Source organism: Poecilia formosa, unplaced genomic scaffold (assembly GCF_000485575.1).
Source record: "Poecilia formosa unplaced genomic scaffold, Poecilia_formosa-5.1.2 Scaffold10, whole genome shotgun sequence".
NCBI lineage: Eukaryota > Metazoa > Chordata > Actinopteri > Cyprinodontiformes > Poeciliidae > Poecilia > Poecilia formosa.
The window spans coordinates 4,629,583-4,652,486 of record NW_006799949.1 but is presented as its reverse complement, the minus strand read 5'-3'; the positions used below and the strand labels follow the sequence as shown (position 1 = coordinate 4,652,486).

Genomic DNA, 22,904 nt, shown 5'->3' with positions numbered 1-22,904 from the left:
TATAAACACTATGCATGATGAAGGTTAAAAAAAGCATACATATGAGGTGATCAGCATTAGTATTACACATCCCTGCTGCCTTTATGGACAACCCTTAATTTGCATACATTTTCTGCTTGATATTAGGATTTAAGATTGTTGTTTATTTGTGTTGTTTAGCATTAATCTCAGCACCTCTAGTCATCCTGCATCCTGCCCCTCAGCTGTTGCTCCTTTAGTTATTGCTCCAGTATTTCATTCTCCCAGTGCTGCAGCAGGACTTCTTGTTGCTTCCTCCATATTGTCCTCCTGTGGTTCTATTATTCTCCTGATTCTCTTGATGGTCTTCTTTTGGTTTTCAATTTTCATGGGATTTTGCCAACCTCATTCCTGAGCTTTTGCCCTGTACCGCAGAAAAATATGGAAGAATGTTAAAAGCAAACATCACTTCATGATTTATAAATATTATGAGTTGATGTTACATTTTTACTTTATAAAGAATTCTTAATATGTGCAGTCAGACAAATTCAGACAAAAGGCAAAAGGCGTGAAATAGATATATTTGTATAAGTGATTACAAGATATAAGTTATTTCCAATAGAAAAATTATAAATAGCTAAAATTAAGAGAAAACAAATAAATTTTACTTCATGTGTAATTTCTGCATACATGTCAAGTTGGGTTTTCTCCTGCGCTGTAAAAACATGTCAAAACATTGGTGTAATCCACTTGCTGGTATTTAACAAGGTAATGGGCCTCCAGTGATTTTTAAACCACAGTGGGTGGGGAAAGCTTTCTCCTCATAAAAGCTTATTGAGTTGGCAGCAGATTTTTATTGCCTGTAATTTGTAAATAATTCCACAAAGCAAGGCAAAGTAACATTTTCCCTTTAATAATTACTACATTGTAAAAAAAAGTTAAAAGTTTAGTTCCTGGCTTTTCAAGGCTGCTTAAAAAACCATTTAGTGCTGCAAAGCTACAGGAGGCGGCCTCATTTTTAGAATGGGTTCCCACAAAGTGTTAGTTTATTACGTTTTATTACATTAGAGGGAGTCTGTTGGGGTGATTTACTGTTGGCAGGCGTCAGTAGTGCAGATCATACTATGCAATCTGAAAATGTCAGTACAGATAACATGGTTCAAACCTACCTTAAAAAAATGATAATCCTGGACCTGGACCTGTTTTGAAAAATTACAACTTCTATTTGAGATTATTTTATTTTGAGGAAAAACATTAGAAGAAAGTGTTTTTAAATCAGCTTCAGCTATTTCTCTAGACAAGTGTTTCCTTATTTTAGTTGTCAAGGGACACTGCCCTGCATGTTTTAGATGTTTATCTGCTTTGACACACTTGATGGAGTCAACAAAAGCCTGTTAATTGGCCATCAATTTGAAATCAGCTATGCTGGAGCAGGGAAACATCTAAAACATGCTGGGCAGTGTGGCTTCAGGACCATGGTTGAAAAACGTGGCTCTAGACAAAATGTATAGAAAGTTTTTGTTCAATTTCTCTTTAATTTTTTAGGGTGATCGGTTAATTAGAATCACTGGCATGTAGTCTATGGTTTTCTGTTTCACTGGTATTACTATGATGTGACATGAGGGTCAGTTATTTTAGCTACTGGACACGTGGGAGGAACCAAACATATCCTGTTTGGTTCACAGTAAGAAGAATAAGACAGATTAAAAAAAAATTCTCCAAATTGCATTAGAACAAAGAGTGCCAACCTGAGTGTACCAATTTTCAATAGCAACCTTAAGACAGTATCTACATGCCAGCCAGTTATTTAGGAACACCACCACCACAAAAAAGCTCTTTTTTACTATTAAAAATATAAATATGTAGTTTGCTGAATTCTTCTGGGGCTTTAACTGGTGATGTGTATTAGTCAAATAAGGCTAAATAAAGCAGGAGGACTCAAGACTTTCCTGCTCACAGATCACTCTGTTTATATACTCTAACTGTGGAAGGCTAGGAGACGACAAATAATAGTTTAGTGGCAAAAAGTTGTTTTGTCAGGAGGGCTATCAATGTCTGCGCTACCAGTGATTGTGCTGGATTTTATTCCTTGTTAACTGCATCCAAATGTTTTTTTTTGTTATTATTTTTACTTCATGATTATGCTACTTTACATATATTATTGTAAGTTTCAGTTTATTTAATTCAATATTTTTGTATGTAGTGCCAATTCGCAACAAACATTTTCTCAAGGCACTCTCCAGAAAAAGTCAATTCAGTCCAAACATATAGAAACATTGTAAGTCACAGACAGATTGAAAGTCAATCCACATATGAAACATATGACATTTAAGCCATCTGTGTCCAGAATGGCATGTCCCACCATCCAAGCTTTCACACACTCACAAGTATTAATTCTACCAGAATGAATCCAGTGAGCCAGCAGCCAGCTGACAATCACATTGGATTTGAGCAGCAAGTGGGAGCCTGTTATTTCCCTGCCTTAAACAACATTAATAATCTTTGCCTGCATTTCAACAGCTGCCAACTGGACCAGGCTTGTGCATGCTGGCGAAGGCCATGAAGCTCCTCTTTTTACTAATTCTCTCTCAATGAGCTCAGCTCAGCAAAGAATCTCAGGCCAGTGTATCTTTTCCAATCTCCCCCAGACAAGGCGCCTCTACAAAAGTGTGAAGTTTAGGTTTCTCTTTACTTTTACATTAATTGAAGAATTTGACAATCCGGAGACGTATCAAATTATAATTATTACTCCGTAAGTGTATCCAAAAGATTAAACTGTTGTGACTAATGATTTCTTTTTATGTGTTTAACTGATCTAAACTGAGTTGCCTGTATGTATTAACGTGCAGGAAGAAGATATACTGGATCTCCTGGAACGATGTGAGCTGGATGACGAGAAGCTGACGGGCAAATCCTCCAGGCAACGAGGCCCAAAGGTGGGTGAAAGGGAGAGAGGTTGGGAGACACTGAGCACCGAGTGCATAGGGTCCAGATGCCTCATGGGACCTTCAAAAAAGGCGAGTGCCAGAGAGAAAGGGATGGAGGTAGTCAGATGCCTGGAGCTAACACTCTGAGAAAGCACATCGGACGTGATTCAGAAAAATAAAGGTGGTGGTGAGGATTGGGGGGGATGGGGGTTGTGGCTGTCTAGCAGCTTTGGAAAGAAAGAAAGGAATCAGAAAGAGGCCCAAAGAAGGGACCCAACTCCCTAAGGGGACAGCTGTCAGCCTGTTTCACCTACGCTCCCCCACTTGCACCCCCTTGCTATCCTTCTCTCTGTCTATCATTCTCTTCTTTTTCCTCTCTGTCACATCCACCTGTAAGCCCCTTCAATTTCCCGCGACAGCACATTACTCCCTCCATCAACTTGCTCCACTCTCCTCCGTTCACCTCTCCATCCCTCTCTCTTTTGGGTGCGTGTACATCATCCCTCATTCGAGGGCTAAATTGACTGGAACACTTGAGGAGTGTGTTAGGGACCAGACGTTGAAGTTCAGCCGTTACGTTTGTGAGGCCCGAGCCAGAATGAGAACTTGTTCAGACACAATCACTGTTGTCCAAATTAATTTCGGGCCCGTCAGCTTCGATGTTGCAGAACGTATGGAGAGAGACATCGGTAACAGGGGGGAAGTAAAGTGCTGTGACGGATAGATTCCCTCTCGAGGGTGAGTTGCTTACAAGCCATCTGGTGGAGCTGAACCAAGCAGAATGTGAAAGCGCGATGAGTGGAGTTAGACAGGATTTTGAAGGAAAGACATGGCACTGATGTTTCTGTCAGCGAAGGAAATGTTAAGGCAGACGGGACAGGAAGTTGAGAAAAAAGGATGGCAGGGAGCTTTATAAGCCTTTTTAATTGCTTTTTGTCTCCAAATCCTAATTTTGATCTACTGTTCTTACGCTTGTGGTTGATACTCTCTTTCCCTACCCTACTGCTTGATTCCTTGTTCAGGATGATTGCTATTCTCACCAAAATTTCATCTCATTTTTAGTGTCTGATCTCTCATTTTTGTCTCCCTCTTCACTGATGAGGGACTGTCTGTCCATGCATGCTTTTCATCTCCTCTTCATATCCAAAATCATCGCCTTTCTGAGTTCATTTCCACCTCTCTTTGCGTATTCAGTCCCTCCTCTGTGCTTCTATTCGTTCCTTTCTGCTGCCACTGCTGAGATTCACCTTGTCCCTCTCTTTACATCTCACCTCATCAATCTGATGTCCCAATCTTCCCTTGTTATTCTCTTCTCATGTATTTAATCTCTCTCTGTCTCTAGCCCCCTTCATCACTCACCCACACGACTACCCAGCGGTGACTCTTTCAGACCCATGATCACTTCCTGCTTATTAATTTGGGTGGCCTTACAGCAATGCCAGACCTGAACACTGAATATCAGATGAAGAAAAGCTTTATCAATGTCCTCATTGTGTCCCCCTTTCAAATAGGGAGATATATAATTAACATTAAACTAAAAACTTCTGTGTATTAGCTCATGCTTTACATTTCAATGCACAGACATAGATATTTTCACCTTCTCATCTCTAAGTTCATATTTCGTTAAGAAAATTCTCCATGTTATCAAAAGCGCTCGTGTACCATTTATTTGAAGAATTGAAGGAAAACAGCTGCTGAAGAATGAATAATAAGCTTCTGCCTTAACATTGCTCTTTTATGTAGATAGTTTTTGTTCAAGCTAGAACATTTCCGTTGTTAGTGGTTGCACTGATTCTATGAGTAAAATCTTCTAACACAGGCAAAACCTTCCACTCTTGCGTCCTTATGAGTCCAAGTTGAACTCCAACTTGAAGAGTTCAGACTTTTATATTTTTCCCTTAAGACTGATAGTAGATAAGTTTGAAGGCCTGATTGCTGGAGTTGGAGTATGTGAGGAGGAGCTTCACCATGCAAGGTCCTGAAAGTTAAATTCAGGATTTTAAAATTAATTCACTTAACAAGTCAGACCTTAAATAAGGAGTGACGTGAGCTCCTTTTCGTTCCAAATGAGATCCTTACAGGTGATCTTCAGTCTAACCCTATTATGCCATAGTTCATTTAAATAGGAGTGAGATATCTCACCAGATCACTCTCCTTGCCTGGAGCAAGGAAGAAGTGTGCGTACAAGACCGGAAATCTCCTGCATAATGTGGGGCATTTATACTGGGCAGAAGTCCATCTTCCTCGGAGTTGACATCAGGACTGGCATAATGTAATAGAGCTTCTGGTAGACAGACGGTAGTGGAGCATCGCCCACAGTGAGATACCTCACTCATATCTCAGAGAACAGAGGTTATATCCTTAACCTAAAAGTTTTCACAACTGTTATTATGGAAGGAGGACTTCCATAATTAAGTCCTCCTTTTTTCTTGATACTCTTTAGGGCCATGCTATTAAAGTAAACAACCAATAGTGGTCTTACAGGCAGATTGCTCCAACTGTCCTAAACTACGGATTTCCTTTGCTCCATTTTACATTTTCCCTTCCACTTAAGAGATATGCACTACTTTGTGTTAGGCTGTCACCTATGGAAATACTTTCAGGTTTGTGGTTGTCATGGGACATAATGTGAAACATCTGAATTGTTGTCGCTTGAAAGTTGATTTTGTAATAATGTGTCTGGTAACTTATATGTCAAGATTAATGACTTTGTCTGTGAAATGCATGTTATTTTTATATTCTGCTGTTATGTGTAGAGTATGTTCTGAGCATCTGTTTCTTTGTTGTTGCCAGCCCTTGACCGCCATGCCGGAATGCAGCCAGACGCCAAGAGGCCAACGACCAGACTACCTGGCTGACTTCTCCAGTGGCAGCAGCGAAGACAATTCATGCTCGTCGTCCAATGAAGAGGAGGAAGAGGAGACAAGAAAAACAGAAGAAGTGGAAATTAAAGAAAAGAGAGGCGAGAAGAAGGTCTCCTACGACCTCAGTGAAAGCAAGGAGAAAAGCATGGCTGAGCGCTCAGGTAGGGCAAAGGGTCTGGGACTGCCTTATTAGAAAGGCAGAGTGTGACATCTGACTGGAAGGTTCTTGTGTTTTTGTCTGTCTTTGCCAACATAAAAAAGAAATAGCAGTTACCATGAACAATAGAGGCCTAGAGAAACATGAAAGAAATATTGGCAGATGAGGCAATTAAAAATTTATTGAGGCTAATTAAAACTCTGGATGATTGAACTAAAGCTTTATGCAGGTAAACAAATATTATTTTAAAAAAATAACGTTCAGTGTTTTTGTCAAAACTGAAAAATTCAGTGTTGATATTCATTTGGAAATATAAATCCAAGTTATTAATTAGACTAGGCTAATTAAGTTTAAAATCAGTTTTTTCTGGTGGAAATAAGTGAGCCAATATTTCTACAGAAAAGCAGACGGTATGAATCAATAGTTTACGTTCTGGCCTGATTACTAGAGTTATGTTGAAGGTAAAAAAAAAAGATTACTTGAGGTCAGTGATACTAGATAGGTTACAGACTATACAAATGGACTAACTTTACAATGTTCAACTTTTAAAATGTCCCTAACTTTGTTAAAAATATGACTTCACTACAGATATCTTCACCTCAGTGAAGCAGTTCACATAAGTCGATAAATGACCCGGCCTACAAACACTTAACAGGTAGAATGAAGAAATAAAAGTTCCTGAAACAAGATCGCCGAAGCACTCTGCTGGATAATCGAAACACTTTTGCAAACTATTTCTTATTTTCTGTTTACTCTTATGAAACTCTCTTAAAGAGTGATGAAGACAAAATACTTCCCTTCACGCTTTTAAAAAATTTAGTCATCCAAGGCAACAACAATTTTTTAAATGGAAATGACTAACTCTGCCAGTATGCACTCATTTGCCATTTTAATAAGTACACCTGTGCAGTTGATAGCATACTGGCTAATCATATGACAACAGCTGAATGAAGCACTGAGGACGAGAAAAAAAGGGAGATTTACAAATATGTTGAGCAAACGTGATCATTGTTGGCAAGAGCTGATCTACTAGGGTTTTCACTCACAACCAACTCTCAAAAACTTTCCACTGAGTGGCAGTCATGCTGATAAAAATACCTTTTTTGATATCAGAGGTCAGAGGAGACTCATCAGACTGGTTCAAAGTGTAGAAAAGGAACATTGGCTCAAATAACCGCAGCTTGTGAAAACATTAATGCTAGAATTCACACAGGCTCTCCAAAATTTGACAAAAAAACACATTGAAAAAAAACAAACACTTGGTTTAATGTTAGCCCCAGCATTTATATGTTCAGGTCATGATGTAGCATAAAAAATCTGAAAAAAATATGGATTCATTCTGTTTCCATAAACAGTTTAACCTGATGAGGGAATGGGGAACATTTTCTTGGCTCACTTTGGGCACCTTAGTGCCAGCTGAGCAAAATTTAAACTCTACTGCATATTTTTACTGAGCATGCCCATCTGTTCATGACCACAAAGTGCCCATCTTCTCAAAGTGGTTTCTTGAACATTATAATGAGTTCATTGTACTGTGATGGCCTCCTTAGTGACCAGATCTCAGCCCAGTTGAGCAACTTTTGGACATTATGGATTTACAGCTGGTAAAACTGTAGCAACTGCTTGATGCCATTATCTCAATGCGGTAAAAACAAATTTGGACGAGTGTTTCTGACACTTTGTTAAGTCTGTGACAGAAAATATGGAGAATGTTTTGAAGAAAATAATGGGTCAAATCTGGTACTATTATGGTGTACACCAGGGTTACGGTGAGGTTTTATGGATTGAGAGAAATTCAAATTTGCACATCACTTACTTTAAAATGAATGTGCTTTCTCATTCATTCAGATACATTCATATACAGCTTTGTGTCGTACACTTGGGCTATTTCTTACTTTCTACGTAGCAATAAATGTACTGATACATTACAGTACTATAGATGTGATTCCATACCTACTCTATCACTAAAATACATGCCAAACTCATCTGTTCTTTTTTAATTATACCATCATGAATTTTACCACCAAACTAGCCTGTAAAATGGGTTGTGAGAGTTGCTGTAGTTACTTATTATTTTGGAGGATTTCTCTCTGATATTTTATCCCAGTGAGTATATTATTATGTCAGATGGATGGACTCCAAACTGTTTGGAAATAACCTTATAACTTTTCCTTGATTGATTGGCAGAAACTCACAAAGTTCATGTCTTAGAGTTCCCCTCTGTGGAACACACTTCTATCGTGTCTAACTTTTTAGGAAAGATTTTTCAGACACCTAAAGCTTTGGGTCAAAACTGACTGGTATCTGAAACACTTCACGGTTTCTCCCCACCTTGACTGAAAAACTAATTCCATCTGAGTATGATGTTATTATTTTGTTGATGCTGAGTACAAGGAGACCAGAATAGATTTTAGTCAGGTCTGGATGTTGCCTTTGGAAGGAAAAGCTGTAACCTTGCAAGCCTGCTTCATAGTTCAGATATAAGGTGAATAAAAAAATAATGGTTGTCTGTCCATTTGTAACACAACCGGATTTTATATATGAAAACATTGCTGCTCATTCAGTATTGCCTCTGGTCTCTTAGCAGCCTCCTTGACCAGTTATCATATTGTCTTTTTAGCAAATGTGGAGCAGCCTTTAGGTTTTCTAATGACAATTCTCCAGTGACTAATGAGCAGTTTCTCTTTGCCAAAATTCCCACATAATGCTGTTGACTTTTCTCTATTCTTCTGTTGTTCAATAAGATGCTTTTGATTTTCTCTATAAGCTCTTTGTAAACTACAACTTACCTTCATTCAGTCATTATCTATGTCCTCTTATTCCTTGTGGTGCTTCAGGGGACTGTAGCCAATTCCTAGTGGTTAATAGGAGAGGCATGGGTATACCCTGGACAGGTCACCAGTTCACCATAGGACGACACAGTGACACACAGAACAAACTTCCATGCATGCAAACACTCATTCCTATGAGCCATTTTGAGAGGCCAATCAACCTAGCATGTACCTGGAGTGAAACTATGTATGTATTCAGAGAACATGCATACTCCATGTAGAAGGACCCTGGCTGTGATTTGAATTCAGAACCTTGTTACTCCAAGGCAACGGCATCAACATGCAACTGAAAACTGAATTTTAATGGATGCAATTGATACAAAGTCAAGGAAATCTAACTTGGACAGTTAACCTTTACTTCAGCTTAATTGGATTTACTTTAGTTATTAAATTTGTACAAAAAGCAGGGTTTCCCCCAGTGTGTTATAAACCTGGTGGGCCACCAGGCTAGGCATTGCTTATTTTTTAAGTCTTTTTAAAAGGCTTAAAAAAAATTTAGGACTTTATAGTTGGTGTTCGGGTATTAATCCTCCGATCTTTTAATAACACATAATTATCAAGTGATATTTTCAAATTTCCTGCCAACTTTAAACATTTTTTAACTCAAAAAGATGACTGGCTGCTGGATGAATGACTGGCCTAGCGTCCAACCACCGGGCTTAGCAAGTTTTCTGGGGGAAACCTTGAAAAGAATGAGTGCCAAAATTTGAACAAAATATGTTTTAGTAAATTTAAATTGAAGGCAAGTTTATACAACCAGATTAATGCAGGGTTTTTTTCTTTTTAATACATTTTTATAACAGGGTGTTTTGGTATTTTGACTTGAAGAACAAGTTAAAACACCAAATGTTGCCAGGTGTTATGGTTAGACTGATTAGCTCTTTAACTTATTTTAAGTGTGTGTAAGGATCACTTAAGAAATTATTTTACGTCCATATCCAAAAAAGGTCAGAATTAAAGTATGATCTTCTCAGAAGGTGGTATTAGGGCCTTTGTTGTTATGCTTACCTGAAGCAATAAATGATGTATGTTCCTTCCCTAATTGCTGCTGAACAATCCTAATTTGTGAGTTCGGCAATATGGCTAGTTTTGCCCATGTTTGTTGGTAAAACAATTTTTCAGGAGTACAATCGCCGATGGAAAGGGCCACAGCACTGGGTGAAGTTAGGCATAGAAATAAACAGGAGACATTTGATGGAAATAGAAGAAGAGCGCACCTTTTTGTAAAACACCTTGAAAATACCTTGAGGGTTTATGTAGAATTATACAATTTTATAGCAAGAGTGATAAGCCTCATACATTTCCTCCAATTCACAACAGTCACATGTACTGAATCACTTTTTTGCTCTTAGAAGTGAGAAAAGAGAACACTTTTCACAGAAGTCAATGCACTGACCTTGGCTCAGAAATTCTCTGGTTGCATTGTGGGCTGAGTTATAGCGCCCAAGGAGAGGAGTCTTGCATTAACCTATTCAATTTATCACAAAATAAGGGGCTAAATCATGGAAAAGAGTAACGTTCTTTGTGGAAACGTATTCATGCGTGTTTGCGTGCACGCGCGCGCGTTTGTGTGTGTGTGTGTGTGTGTGTGTGGGTGTATGCAGAGAGACAGCAACCTTGCCAAGTCCTTCTCCATACCAAGCCACCAAAGGACTGCTACAACTAAGCTCCATAATGCTCACAGTTGGCACTGACCAAACCTTGGAAGATTCAGCAGTCGGAAACACACACAAACACGCATACTTGTAAGCTTGGTTTACGACGGACGCACACTAATACACTGGCTGATAGACAAGCTGGAACAGTCTCCAGGTTTATAGACCGAGTCTGTGACAGTTTTATGTGTAATTCTCTACGAGCTTACTTATGTGTGTGCGTGTGCGTGTGCGTGTGCGTGTGTGTGTGTGTTTGAGATGGAGCTGCTCTTTAATCTACCCTCAGACCTTACAAGAACCAGATTTCTGCTAAATTTCTGGCATTGACAACACAAGACTGACTTGCTAATAACACAAAAACTGAACCGCTGGGTCAGTGTGTCACACTTCATCTCATGACGTAGGCGCCAAAGGATGCAAAGCAGGCAGGAGAGCTTGAAAGCCTGACAAAGACATTGTGAAATCTGAGGAGCGCAAAGCTGTTTTCTCAGTCTCAAACACTTTCTTTTCAATGTTTCCTGTGTCTTTACAGGCCGCATGTTCTGGAAACCTCCAATCAAGTCCCCCAAAACAGGCACTACTCCCTCTGTGTCTCCGACCCTTTCTGGTCCAATCAGACGTTCTATCTCTTGCCCTCGGTGCATTGCCTCCCTCCCGTCACCCAATGAGATGCGATCATTTTCCACCAGGCCATCTTCGATGATTCCGATGGCAACGCCTCTCGCCAGGCCGAGCTCCGCGACGCTGAGCTCCGCCGCGATTCGCTCTCATTCGCTGAGCCGCAGTGTCTCCGCCCACCGTGTGCCTCACAGCAGCAGCCTGGGGACTATCCACTCTAATGTGGTAGGATACTCAACATACCTAAGCAGAAACCTTTGATGTGTTAAAATATAAAATATGCTTATGCATAGTTCATTTTTAAGTTGTTAGTTCAACCTGTAAACCTTAATTTTTAGCTGTTTTTCATTTGACTATAATAGTACTGTTGATTTTTTAAAAACAGATATATCAGGTTACTGCAGCCCAGGATAATGACCTTCAAATGTGCCCATCTGTTGCTTTCTGCCTTCCTTCTCAATTTACCTTCCTCTTTCACAGCTTGTCTTCTCTTAGTACTGTTGAATAAAATGAAACCAGGCAGAGTTTACATAGTCACGAATGACTTTTAAAGATGCATTTTAATTTATTTCTTTTTAGGTTTTAGGGTTTTTTCCAGGTAGAAAGAAAAGGGAATACATTTTTGAAAATAATATTTCATTGCAGACATTTTAATTTAATGTAGACTAATTCACGTAAGCTCACATTTAGACACAGTCACACACATATATGGCTCTGGAAAAAATTAAGAGACCACTCAAAATGATCAGTTTCTCTGATTTTACTTTTTATAGGCATATGATTGATTAAAATGAGCATTATTCTTTTATTCTAGGAACTACTGACAACATGTCTCCAAAATTCCAAGCAAAAATTTTGTATTTATTTGCAGAAAATGAGAAATGGTCAAAATACCCAAAAAGATGCAGTGCTTTCAGATCTTATATAATGCAAAGAAAACAAGTTAATATTCATTTAGAAACAACAATACTAACGTTTTAATTCAGGAAAAGTTCAGAAATCAATATTTGGTGGAATAACCATGAGGTTTTCAATGAGGTTCAGTGCAGTGGTCTCTTTTTTATGTACACCTGCAATTTAATTGGTGAATTCAATAAGGATCCCACTTCTCTAATTTTTAAAACTGAAAAGAAAATGTTTTTCTTTGTGTGTAAAAAGGTCCGAACTCACTTGCATGCATGTTATTTTTTCTGCATTTTATGCGGTGAGTTCACCGTTGCATGTAATTTTGCCTTGTCTTGAAGTGCAGGGAGCTGCACTTCAAGATGGAAGCACCTAAGTAATTCTTAATGTTTGCATATTTCATAATTTTAATGTTTGAATTTGTCCACTACTGGAATGGGATGCCTGGAAACCAACAAATTTTGGATTAGTTCCTCAGGAAAAAAAATGATCAAAAATCCAATCAGAATTTAGCCAAAAGCTTATTTGGAATTGCGACTAAGAAAGTGTGTGGTTTTTTTCTTAACCTTCCTAAATGACAAAAAAACCTAATATTGGTAGTGGAATGTATATCTAAGCCTGTATCCATAATTTTGATCTTGTATGGGGTTAGAGAAAATCCACAATAAATCTAAATTTGTGCATCCAATTCTAGTTTTAAAATGTTTATTGCAGTTGTTGTATTATTAATTCACTCCCCTGGTAAAAGAAGGATTCACATGCAGATTCAAATGCAGCATCATGTCAGTGATGCTGTGTGTGTACAGTTTTGTTCTAAGTTGGCATGTACATGTTATTAGGGGGAACCGTTGATAAGCTTGAAGGCTAAGGAGCAGGAGGCCGACATGGTGCGTCAGACCCTCTCAGCGCTCACCGCCATGCGGATCAGATTTCCAGGGAAGACTGAAGAAGAGGCTGAGGCAGTGCTAGACGAGGTGGGCAAAGATTTCTTATAGACAGGTCATTTGTTTAATTACATTTTCTTTTTTAATTGTTTTCTGCTGGGATAAAAAAAAAAAAAAAAAGGTAATTTATAAGAAACAAAGAAACCAAGACATGCTTTGAGTTTCTCTGTTGCCTGCTTGGTTGTTTTTACAGTGTAGCTACGATTCATCTCCCTGTCTCACTTTACGATAGCATGTCAGCTCAGACTTGTCTTCCTCTATATTTGAAATGAACCCAGCAACAGTTTGCCTGCAGTCCAATGCTGTTCTCCTCCACTCCTTTCTATTAATCACAGCCACTTCCTTTGTAATTGCATGGAAACTGACAGGAGAGGGCCCTGCTATTTTAAATTTGTATGTGCAGATGGTGCATATTTTAACTATTTTTTATCAATGTACATTTGTTAATCAGCTAGTAAAAAAACTTAAATATAGTCAAGTTTCGATTTATGAAAATAAAGGCACATAATGTCAGGCTCCCCTGCAAACTGTAAAGCTCATCTTGAATCTATAATGTAAAAAGCACTGTGAATATGTGAAGCAAGTAATAATATCTGTTAGGCAATAATATCTATGTATGTAAAATTAATGAGCAAATTAATTTGGGAATTTTATTACATGTAAGCCATAATCATCAAAGTAAATGAAGTCTGAAATATGTCGTTCTTTGTGCAATGGCCTTTTTTATAAGATTACCACTTTTTGATTTAGAATTAAATTAATAAATTCACTTTTTGGGATGATCAAGTTTACTGAGATGAAGCTTTTCTATGCACTAAGTAGGGTTCCTCTACGTCTCTGCATGTTGTATAAATAGTATAAAATCTAAGGATACGTGGGGCACAAGATTCGACAATCAGCTTCAGTTTTAGGACTACAAATTTCTCTTGCTTTTGTTTTACTAAATTAATAAAAATATATTTTTCTTGACATGACTGACTTTCATCAACAAATAATGGATTTTAGCTGTTATGATTTAAAATTACAACTTGCTGCAGGCAATACAGACTCCAAACTATTTTTTGTGATTACCACTGCCCCTCCTGTACGCAAAATGAAAGCACAGCTGAGAGACTGCACCTGTACTGTTGACTCCTTAACTCAGAGGAGGAGTATTCACTTCGCTTATTTTGTTTTCTGTAATGATTCACAGTTGAGAGGCTTAATTCATATTTGTATCTGAGTTATTGTCTCACTAATCTTTCACTGAAAGTCTCTCATTTTTTTATTCCAGTTAACGATCGGCTGATAAGGGACATTTCTTATGTGCATTTTTTGTTGAAAAATTTGCCCACATCTTGATATGTAAAATAAAGAGCATAGCAGAAGGGAAAGTTTTATTTTTATTTTTGTCTGTTTTTGCCTTTTTTTTTTTAAAGACAAACATAAAGATTTAGTCTATGAAACAAATGTCCCCATATTGCAAAAAATACTGAGTTCCAGCTGTGCACTTGCAGTTAGCATTAAACAAGTGGCTAAGGAAAAGCAAACCTGCAAAAAGACGATTTTTAAAAAACATTGGAAAGCCACTTGTATGTGGATATGTGTGTGTGAGAACAGAAAGGTAAATTGCACTGGAGCTTTCCACTGTGAGCCCTCTTTGCAGGGGATCTAGCACCTTATGTGACATAAGTACATCAGTGGGGAAGTGTGGCTTAAGTCAACTCAGCAACAGCAATGGGTGAATATGCACTTTTACTCTGGTTCTATAGTAAGAAAATGAGAATTACCCACACAGCTTTTAAATATATCAAAACATACAATTTTTTTTTTTCCCAACATAACCTCGATAAGTAGGAGTTTTTTTGTTGTTGTTGAGATTTTACCATTTCACAGGATTGTAAAAGAGTCACACATATAAAGGAGAAAAAAATTTCTAATTCTGGTTACAGGAAGTATTGTGACATGTGATTTTGTAAAGGTTAACATCTTTCCCTTGATTAGAGTATAAAGACAGGACTCAGAGCACTAACAAGACAAGACGGTCTATGTTGTGCTGCTGTAAACAGTCTGTCACCTTCTGCTTTCCTGTGCAGCTTGATGTGGCAATATTGTGCAAGGAACCCAGTGTCTAATGGTGCCGTCACGTTTGAACATGGAACTCTATTGAAACGAGGAGCGATTTGACGAAGGCGCGAGGCGATTAGATTAACCATCAAACAGACCCAGCAACACTGCAGTTTTCAGGGTTTGATAGGTCTTCCATAATGAGTCCAACTAAAATATTGTTTTGATATTACTAAGATGTTTTTTTTTTGTTTTTCCTTTCTGTAAGGAAACATTTTTGCTATTCTTTAACCTAGTGTTTCACTGGAAAGAAAAATCCTGAACACGAGTGTCTAAAAAATAAGTTTAAACGATGAATAAATTTACCTTAATAGTTTTCTCTCTGCTCCTACGTAAACAAAAGAAACCTTGAATGCTCAGAGAAGATGGTTAATGTTTAATGCAACTGGAAGTTTCCATCTCATAAAATGGTCTTTAATAATAGATTTGCTTTTTGTTTGTAACAAGCATTTCCAAAGCTTTAACATTAATGCTCATCACACAGATTCTCGACAACTGGAGATACCATAAATCAAAGGTGGCGTCATATTGGTTGGTGAAGCTGGACTCGACCAAACAGCGGAAGGTGAGTCGCAAAGCAGAATCCAAACTCCTTGGCAGTTCTTAATTGATTTAAGTCTATTGTAACTGTATCTTTATGTCTGTATCTTTGTCTATGATTCACATCTATTTTAATTTCTCAAATTTGTATTTTATTCAAATTTTACACCAGCACAGAGTAGAGGATAGTCCAGAACTGGAAGAAAAATAATGCATGACTTTCCCATTTTTCTTTTTTTCAAATAAAAATCTGAAAAATGTGGTGTGTATGTATTCACCCCCTGATGCCCCTAAATAAAAACCCAGTGCAACAAGTTGCCTTCAGAGTTCATCTAATTAGTCAGTCAATGTCAAGAAAATCCAAGAAACACAACAGACAAGTAAGACATAAAGACATAAAAATCATCTCAAAGATCATGCTTTAGTCTGTCTCAAAATGGGAATATTACATCACAAATACAAATCTCCCAAAAAATTATCATCCACTAAACTAGCCGAGACAAGATGGCCTTAAATCGAGCAGCCAAGAGACCTTTGGTAACTCTGGAGGAGCTAAAGAGATCATCAACTCAGGTGGGAGAATTAGTTCACAGGATAACTACTAGTTTTGAACCCCTAAGATCTTGCCTTTGTAGATTTACTGGTATCTTATGGTTAAAGTAAAACCATAAGATGTCCCATTTAAAATTTCATCCATCCATCCATTTCCCCCCATTTTCCAAGAACGAGTAGTGAGGCAATAATTCTATTAGAGGAACCCAGACATTTTTCTCCCCAGTGACCATCTGCAGCTCATTATGAGGAACCCAAAGTCATTCCCAGGCCAGAAGGGAGACAGAGTCCCTCCAGCAAGTTTTGGGTCTGCTCCAGGGCCTTATCCCAGAGGGACAGGCCTGGAGAAGCTCCAGAGGGAGGTGCCCAGGAGGGATCCTGATCAGATGTTCCAACCACCTTTGCTGACTCCTTTTGATGCAAAGGAGCGGCGCCTCTACTCCGAGCTCTTCTCAGATGACGGAGCTTCGCAGCCTGTCTCTAAGGTCGAGTCCAGCCCACCTAAGAAGAATGTGTATTTCACATTCTGATTGTCTGATCAAAGAATCTTGTTCTTTGATCAGAGCCGATGTCTTGTTACCAATGTAAGAGCTTCCCTTTGGGGCTCAGCTGTTTTTTCATCGAGACATTTTTAACTCCACGGTTTTTATGAGCAGACCATCCTTTCCCTGTTCCGAACCAAATCCTCAGGCTCAAAATCCGACTCCCATCCCAGCTGCTTTACACTTGGTGATGGAAGAAAACCTGTTGGAGGCTCCATAAACATTTAAACTTGGGCGGACATTAGCCTTTCAGCAGGACGGTGACCTTAAACATACAACCAGATCTAAAATAGAACTATTTAGGTCAAACCATAGTAATGACCTAGAATCTTTAACAAGAGCTGAATATTGATGAACTGAGCTGCTTTGCCAAAGCAGCTGAAAGTCTGAGTCAGAACCCCTGATACAAAACCTGAGTTACAAAAGAAAAAGCTTGAAATAAAAAGACTTGAAAATAAAATTGTGTTTTTATGTTTGTTTGACTTGGTAAAAGTTTAGAGAAACGTGTTTCTTTCCAACATGTCGTCAAATATCATAAGAGAAAAAGAGAACTGGTAAGCTTTATCTTTTTTTAAAATTAATTTAGGAAAAATAAAGATAACAAATTAGTCTCCCAATTTCTCAAAAGAAAGCCAGCTCTGGGTAAAGAAAAGACAGCAAAAATATATAGTTTAAGCTTTTGTTGTTTATTTTAAATAGATAGGACCAATATGACTCCCACTGTTCGCAAATGTGATTTGCTCAAAAGTGAGTTGATTCATGATTTGCATTGGGTTGCATTATATTTTGCTATGTATAAAACTGAAGTTATGTTTTTAAAAGCATGTTGTTACTTATGTCCATGTACCCATCGAAGTTACTCTGAAGATCAGTTTAGGTTCAAGTTGTTGCTTTTTGTCAAAATATATTGTGAATGCTTTGACATGGTTTTGGGAAACACCTCTTCCCAGTTTTCTGATGGTTCAAAATGAAAAAGGTTTATTTTGAACCCTGTCTAGAACACATTTCTCTGAAATAATGCTTCATTTATTTTATTTTTTAAATGTGGGACACATTTTTCTTTCAGACACAATTCGCCATGATAATCCTTTCTTTTTTTTGATGTTAGGTCTAAAAGTGTTAAAAATGGGGCTCATTTATCTTTTGACGTCCGTATAAATGGCCTGCCTCTGCCTTTGCTGTCAGGGCTTCTATACCGTCGCCTTGCACGGAATGGATGTTGTTAAAACCAGCGAACATGACAAAATGTCACTGCGCCTACCTATTTCTGTGAAAGCTTTTGAACAACTTTTAAAACACGAAAAGTAATCCCCAAATCAAACTTTAGAGGAAAAAAAAAAAAGGAGCAGGAAAAAAAAAACATGACAAACATGAAGATCATTACCATGTCAGACCATGGGAGGTAGATCCACCAAAAAAGATGTAAACAAAACAGAAGAGGGGACAAGACGTGAAATGGCATCCAGTAGGCGTGTCAGTAATGATGTGATCTCTCAGCCATTGCTTTCTGCACCGCTGTGCTCAGCTGTGGGCCTCGGTGGCGTGAGCTCATGTTTATTTGGAGTGAAGCAGCCTAATGAGCAGCAGGCAGAGGTCAGGAACGTAGCACCCACCGCTCCGCCGCCTGATTACCATACCAAGACATATCTGTGTGTGTTTACTCATCTATCAGTTTGTCTGAGAGCGCATGCATGCCCTGTTCGCCTCATGCTGCTGTGGGGAAATCTCACTTCTTTTGCATCGATAACAAACACACACACACACACACACACACNCACACACACACACACACACACACACACACACGTGGATGCACAGACGGACAAGCACTTCAGTAATGAGGAGCGAGGAATCAAAGTCAAAAGAGCCTCAGCACTGCTCTGAGCTGGGATGAAAAGGGGAAGAAAAGGGAAGAAATAGATGGTTGTGAGGTGGGAAGGGATAGGAAAAAGGAAGAGGGGGAAAGATGGAAGCCTGGTGAAGGTGTCTGTGGACCACCCGGGAACTTCTGACACCTTATCTCCAAGACTGACATTGGTGCAGCAATTAGCTCTCTTCCAGGCTCTCCACTGTCTGCCCCAATGGTTTTTCGTCCTAGCTTGCAGCTCAGCCACACACACACACACACACGCACACACACAAAGACATTGGATTTGTATCTTTGCATGGAGACTTCTTTGAAAGCACTGACTAAACTGCTCAAATAGTCAGTGCACAGTGGAAAATTTGATTAAAGTTTTTCTTCAGTCGGTTTGTGTTGTTGAATATGCATTTTTCACCGGATTTATTCATAAATGCAAGCTTGCTCTTTGTTGGTGAGCAAATTTGGGAGCCTGTGTGATTGCTAATTTCATGGTAAGATCAACAGGGAAAAAACAGGAAGAAATTACAACGGGAAGAAATGCCAAGTTCTGCATATAAATAAGAAACGTCATTATGTATTTCATTACAACAAACACACCTATTACTTGCACAACTTTGAACCTGAAGTAGCTGTTGTTTTTCTCTTCATCTCACACTTACTTTCTGGTTGCCTCAGGTGTTGGACATTGTTCGTTCAAACGTTCGCCTGGTGCTGCAGCGGATCTGGAGGGAGCCGGACGTAGAGAACCTGCACCTCTATCGGCTTTTTAAACGCGTCTTCAATCGACTGTTGTGGAGTCATGGCCAGGGCCTTTGGAGCTGCTTCTCCAACACCGGGTAGGCTGGTCTGAGCTCGACTACAGCTGCGTCTACAAATGAATTCTATTAAAATGAACAAACGAGGCAACAGCCTTAAAATTATACTGAACAGAAAACCAGTGGGTCTGTTCTAAATACGCTGTCCTTCAAAATTGTTTGCACCTCAGGTATGAAGCCCTTCAATGATTTGCTTTGAATTCATCACACTGTAAAAAAAAATAATCTATTTTTAATTCCTGTACTTTTATTCAATAGGAGGAAAGAAATTCCTTCGTCATGAGATATTTTTATACCTGAAGTCATGACACTTAGTTTTCTCCTAATTTGTCTCGTACCCTTTGTTTTTTTTAGATGCTCCACAGTCTAGAGTACTCTCTTTTCAACTCACTTCGCAAATGTTCTCCATGATTTGGGCCTGCGGCTGGCATGTTCAGGAGAAAACAAATTTTGATTTTGTGTCTGGTGAACCATTGTCGTTTTGGGTCTTTCATGTAATCTCGCTGAAAGACCCAATGATAACCTGTTTTCAGAATTCTATGAGAGGCCAACACATTTTACTTTAAAGTGTTCCTGGGTTTACAATAAGAGTTTATGATGCCATGCACTCTGACAAGGCACCCAGGCTCTTTGGAAGTGAGACAATCCCACATCATTACAGATCCTCCACCATGCTTAACAGAAACATATCCATAATTTGTTTCACTCCAGAATCTCCGGCAGCATTTCTTGCTGAAAACTTTGGTGTCATTTGATCAAAGCAAACGGTTCCGATTAAAATTACAGTAGCACATTAATGCATGGTAGGACAGAATGAGCGTTTTCCTGACATGCCTCTTGAATATTCAGTTGACTTGTAATCTTTTTCGTTTTTGCATTTAACCTTCATTTAATCGAGTTAAGAACAAAATAACAATCTGGTGGAAAAGTGTGTAATGATTGTTATGGAGACTTGGTCCTCAAAAAGCCAGTCTTTGCTGCCAGGAGCTTTGAATATTTTATACTCCTCTTGTTTTTCTCATCACTTTGGGTGGAAAGAAAGTCGACTTTTTGTCCAGCCTTGCTCGTCACAGGTCCAGTTGTTTTAAACTTTTTAGTAGACACTGAGGCTTTACTTATGGGCAACCATTTTCTTGTTGCTTACTTGCTTATAAAGATAAGACACATCTGCATTATTTGAATGGCATGTTCTCTGGTTTTACCAATTTAACACTAGCTAAGAGAAATTAGTCTTTTTGTCACATCAGAGTCATATAGAAAGAGCAAAAGATAAACAAAAAAAAAAAAGTTCAACATTCTGATAAACTTTAAAAACTTTACGTATCAATCACAAAAACTCTTGAGTTATATTTATTTTTCCAGAATAAGTATAAAATGATTTCGACATGAGATGAAGTGGGATGTACTTGTCGCGAAATCAAACAGACAAAAAAGAAGAAAAAGTATCACAAACCACGAATGAATTTGAATCGCTTGCAGTCAACAGAAACAAGTGTTTGCACTCCAAGCCAATTACTACTTCATTCATTGCATCACTCCTCCATCTCCATAACTAGAGGCTCATGCACTGCCTAGGTTCCCCATGCCTGTGAGCCCTCCATTCATCAATAAACCAGTTTTTACTGACAGCAGGGACAATTTGGCATTTCCAGTCAGTCTGACTTCAGAAAAAAAAATGTACAGGCTGAAAGATGGAGATGTGGAGTGACTGACAGATCAAGCAGACCCCACTGCACTTTCTCCACTTAAACCGGGCCTAATCAGGGCTTATTCACAGGTGAGAGCAGGGAGAAAGAGAAAGGGAGGAACGGAATCGGGTGGGAGGTGAATGAAGGCCTCTTTAGTTCAGGCTGTTATCTGACAGTCTGAAGTCTTCTTGTGGTTTATTTTTTTTTTTAAGTAATATTTACTTTAAATTCAAAGAGAAGTTCCCTTTTTCCCCCACAAGTGATACATTTCAGTAGTTGTTTTTCTAAAAAAAAAAAAACAAATAGAAAAAAAACACTTTACATCGAGATCAGTTGGGGTTTGTCCCGTAACTAAAGTCTTACAAGCATTAATCAGACAACAAGCGGAAAGATTCAGACGTACCACCCCGACCTGCTGACAGCTGCTGAACTGCTGGCTTTTCATCTCCTTTGAGATAAAGGTGTGACCTTCTCACATCTCCTAGTCTCCATATCATTTACAGTTCAGTTGTTCAGCGGCGTGTTCCCCCTGGCACAGAGGGCTCAGGGGGGGTAACTCAAGTCGCCATCCACAGCTCTCCACTTTGCTCTCCTGCTTCCATCGGAGTCCTAATTGAGGGCGAGTGTGGGAGGGAGAGAGCAGGTGACCGAGATGAAGTGCTTGATAAGAGTAGGGACAGTCAAAGACTAACTTAGTGACCGAGAGAATTTGGAAAGTGATTGAAAAGGAGAATTTGTTTGAAATGGCAGGGATTGGGTGGAGGGACATTAGCCTGCAAGGATTAGTTTAGCCAAGGCTGCATCCCACCCCCCTCATTTTATCTTTGTCTGATCACAGCGTGGTCTTGGATGATACAGCTAGCTCTGTAGCCTATCGCCTGGCCTCCTCCTTTCAGCGTGGCACGTTCTAACATGGATGAACCCAACAGGGAGCCCCGTATCACGCAGAGACAGTGAGGCGGTTACTGCTCCAAAAGCACCCTCTAAATCCAGGGTGAAGACCCCCTCCTTGCTCCTCTCTGTCTCTTGTTTGATATTTTATCTGAGGGACTTAACAACAATCAAACGGCCCAGCAGCTATTGTGGGAAATGAATTCAGCAGGCTTTAAGAAAGGACTTAGGAAGAGGAGAATGGAAACACAGAGTTCTGAACCCTTTCAGAGGAAGCACGTCCCACCTCCCAAGGAGCAAAGAGGGGAAGACATCAAAACTTCCCCCCCGGGGTTGTCTGTCTCAGTTCTTGAAACTCTCTCCCAGTCAGGGGTATGTATAGGATTGTTAGGAGGGTTAACTGTACTTGGATTTGTTTCATCCCTCCTCCGGGTTTAACCCCATGCCGGTAGATTTCAGAGTGTATGCAGATGTGTTTGCACTCATCAACAGGGAAAAGGTTACGCTGTGGTCATAATGCATACATAATCAACTTGTAAGTGAGGCTTCCTGGTGATGTTTATTACTCGTGTGCTAACTGGGCTCTCTGCTCTTCAGCTCGTCGTGGGAGATCATCTTCAGCAAGAGCAGTGATGCGGTGTCGCCCCAGGAGCTGCAGTGCTGTCGCCGACTCGTCCAGCTGTGCCGGGACTGCCTGCTAGTCGTTTACAAGTTTGTCTCAGAGTCACGTGGCACTTTGACAAGCTTCAGTCCTGATTGGGATGATACAAGGTAAAAAGTGGGTTCAAATGTTTCGATTCCTTCGACTTTGACAGTCTTTCTGGATTATTCTGCTGCAGTACAGATTTGAAAGACGTGCGAGTCACACAGGGCTTTTGAAGGAAGGCACATTCATCTGTGTAGCCTTGTTTATATACAAGGCAATTCAAAAAGCTTTACAAAAGCTACTTAAAAATCATAAAAATAAGAAATATGCCTAATGAAGCAATAATATGCAAGTAAAAATGTTCATTTTTGGTCTTGAGAATTCATATGATATAATATATATA

At 39.2% G+C, this 22,904-nt stretch overlaps 1 protein-coding gene across 8 annotated transcripts in view; it reads left to right on the top strand.

Moving 5' to 3' along the window:
* Positions 1-22,904, top strand: part of ttll7 (tubulin tyrosine ligase-like family, member 7) — an 84,866-nt gene that overhangs the window by 51,023 nt on the left and 10,939 nt on the right. For 7 of the 8 annotated variants that reach the window (XR_001660227.1, XM_007542297.2, XM_016665789.1 and 4 more), the window contains 7 exons: positions 2,808-2,894; positions 5,679-5,910; positions 10,925-11,235; positions 12,753-12,887; positions 15,448-15,528; positions 19,137-19,297; positions 22,453-22,626. Coding sequence is in view for 7 of the 8 variants with exons in the window: in XM_007542297.2 (XP_007542359.1) it covers positions 2,808-2,894; positions 5,679-5,910; positions 10,925-11,235; positions 12,753-12,887; positions 15,448-15,528; positions 19,137-19,297; positions 22,453-22,626 (1,181 nt within the window). In the remaining variant the exon portion in view is untranslated. Of the gene's footprint in view, positions 1-2,807; positions 2,895-5,678; positions 5,911-10,924; positions 11,236-12,752; positions 12,888-15,447; positions 15,529-19,136; positions 19,298-22,452; positions 22,631-22,904 lie in introns of those variants that run through there. The other variant, XM_007542321.2, reaches the window with a different exon arrangement.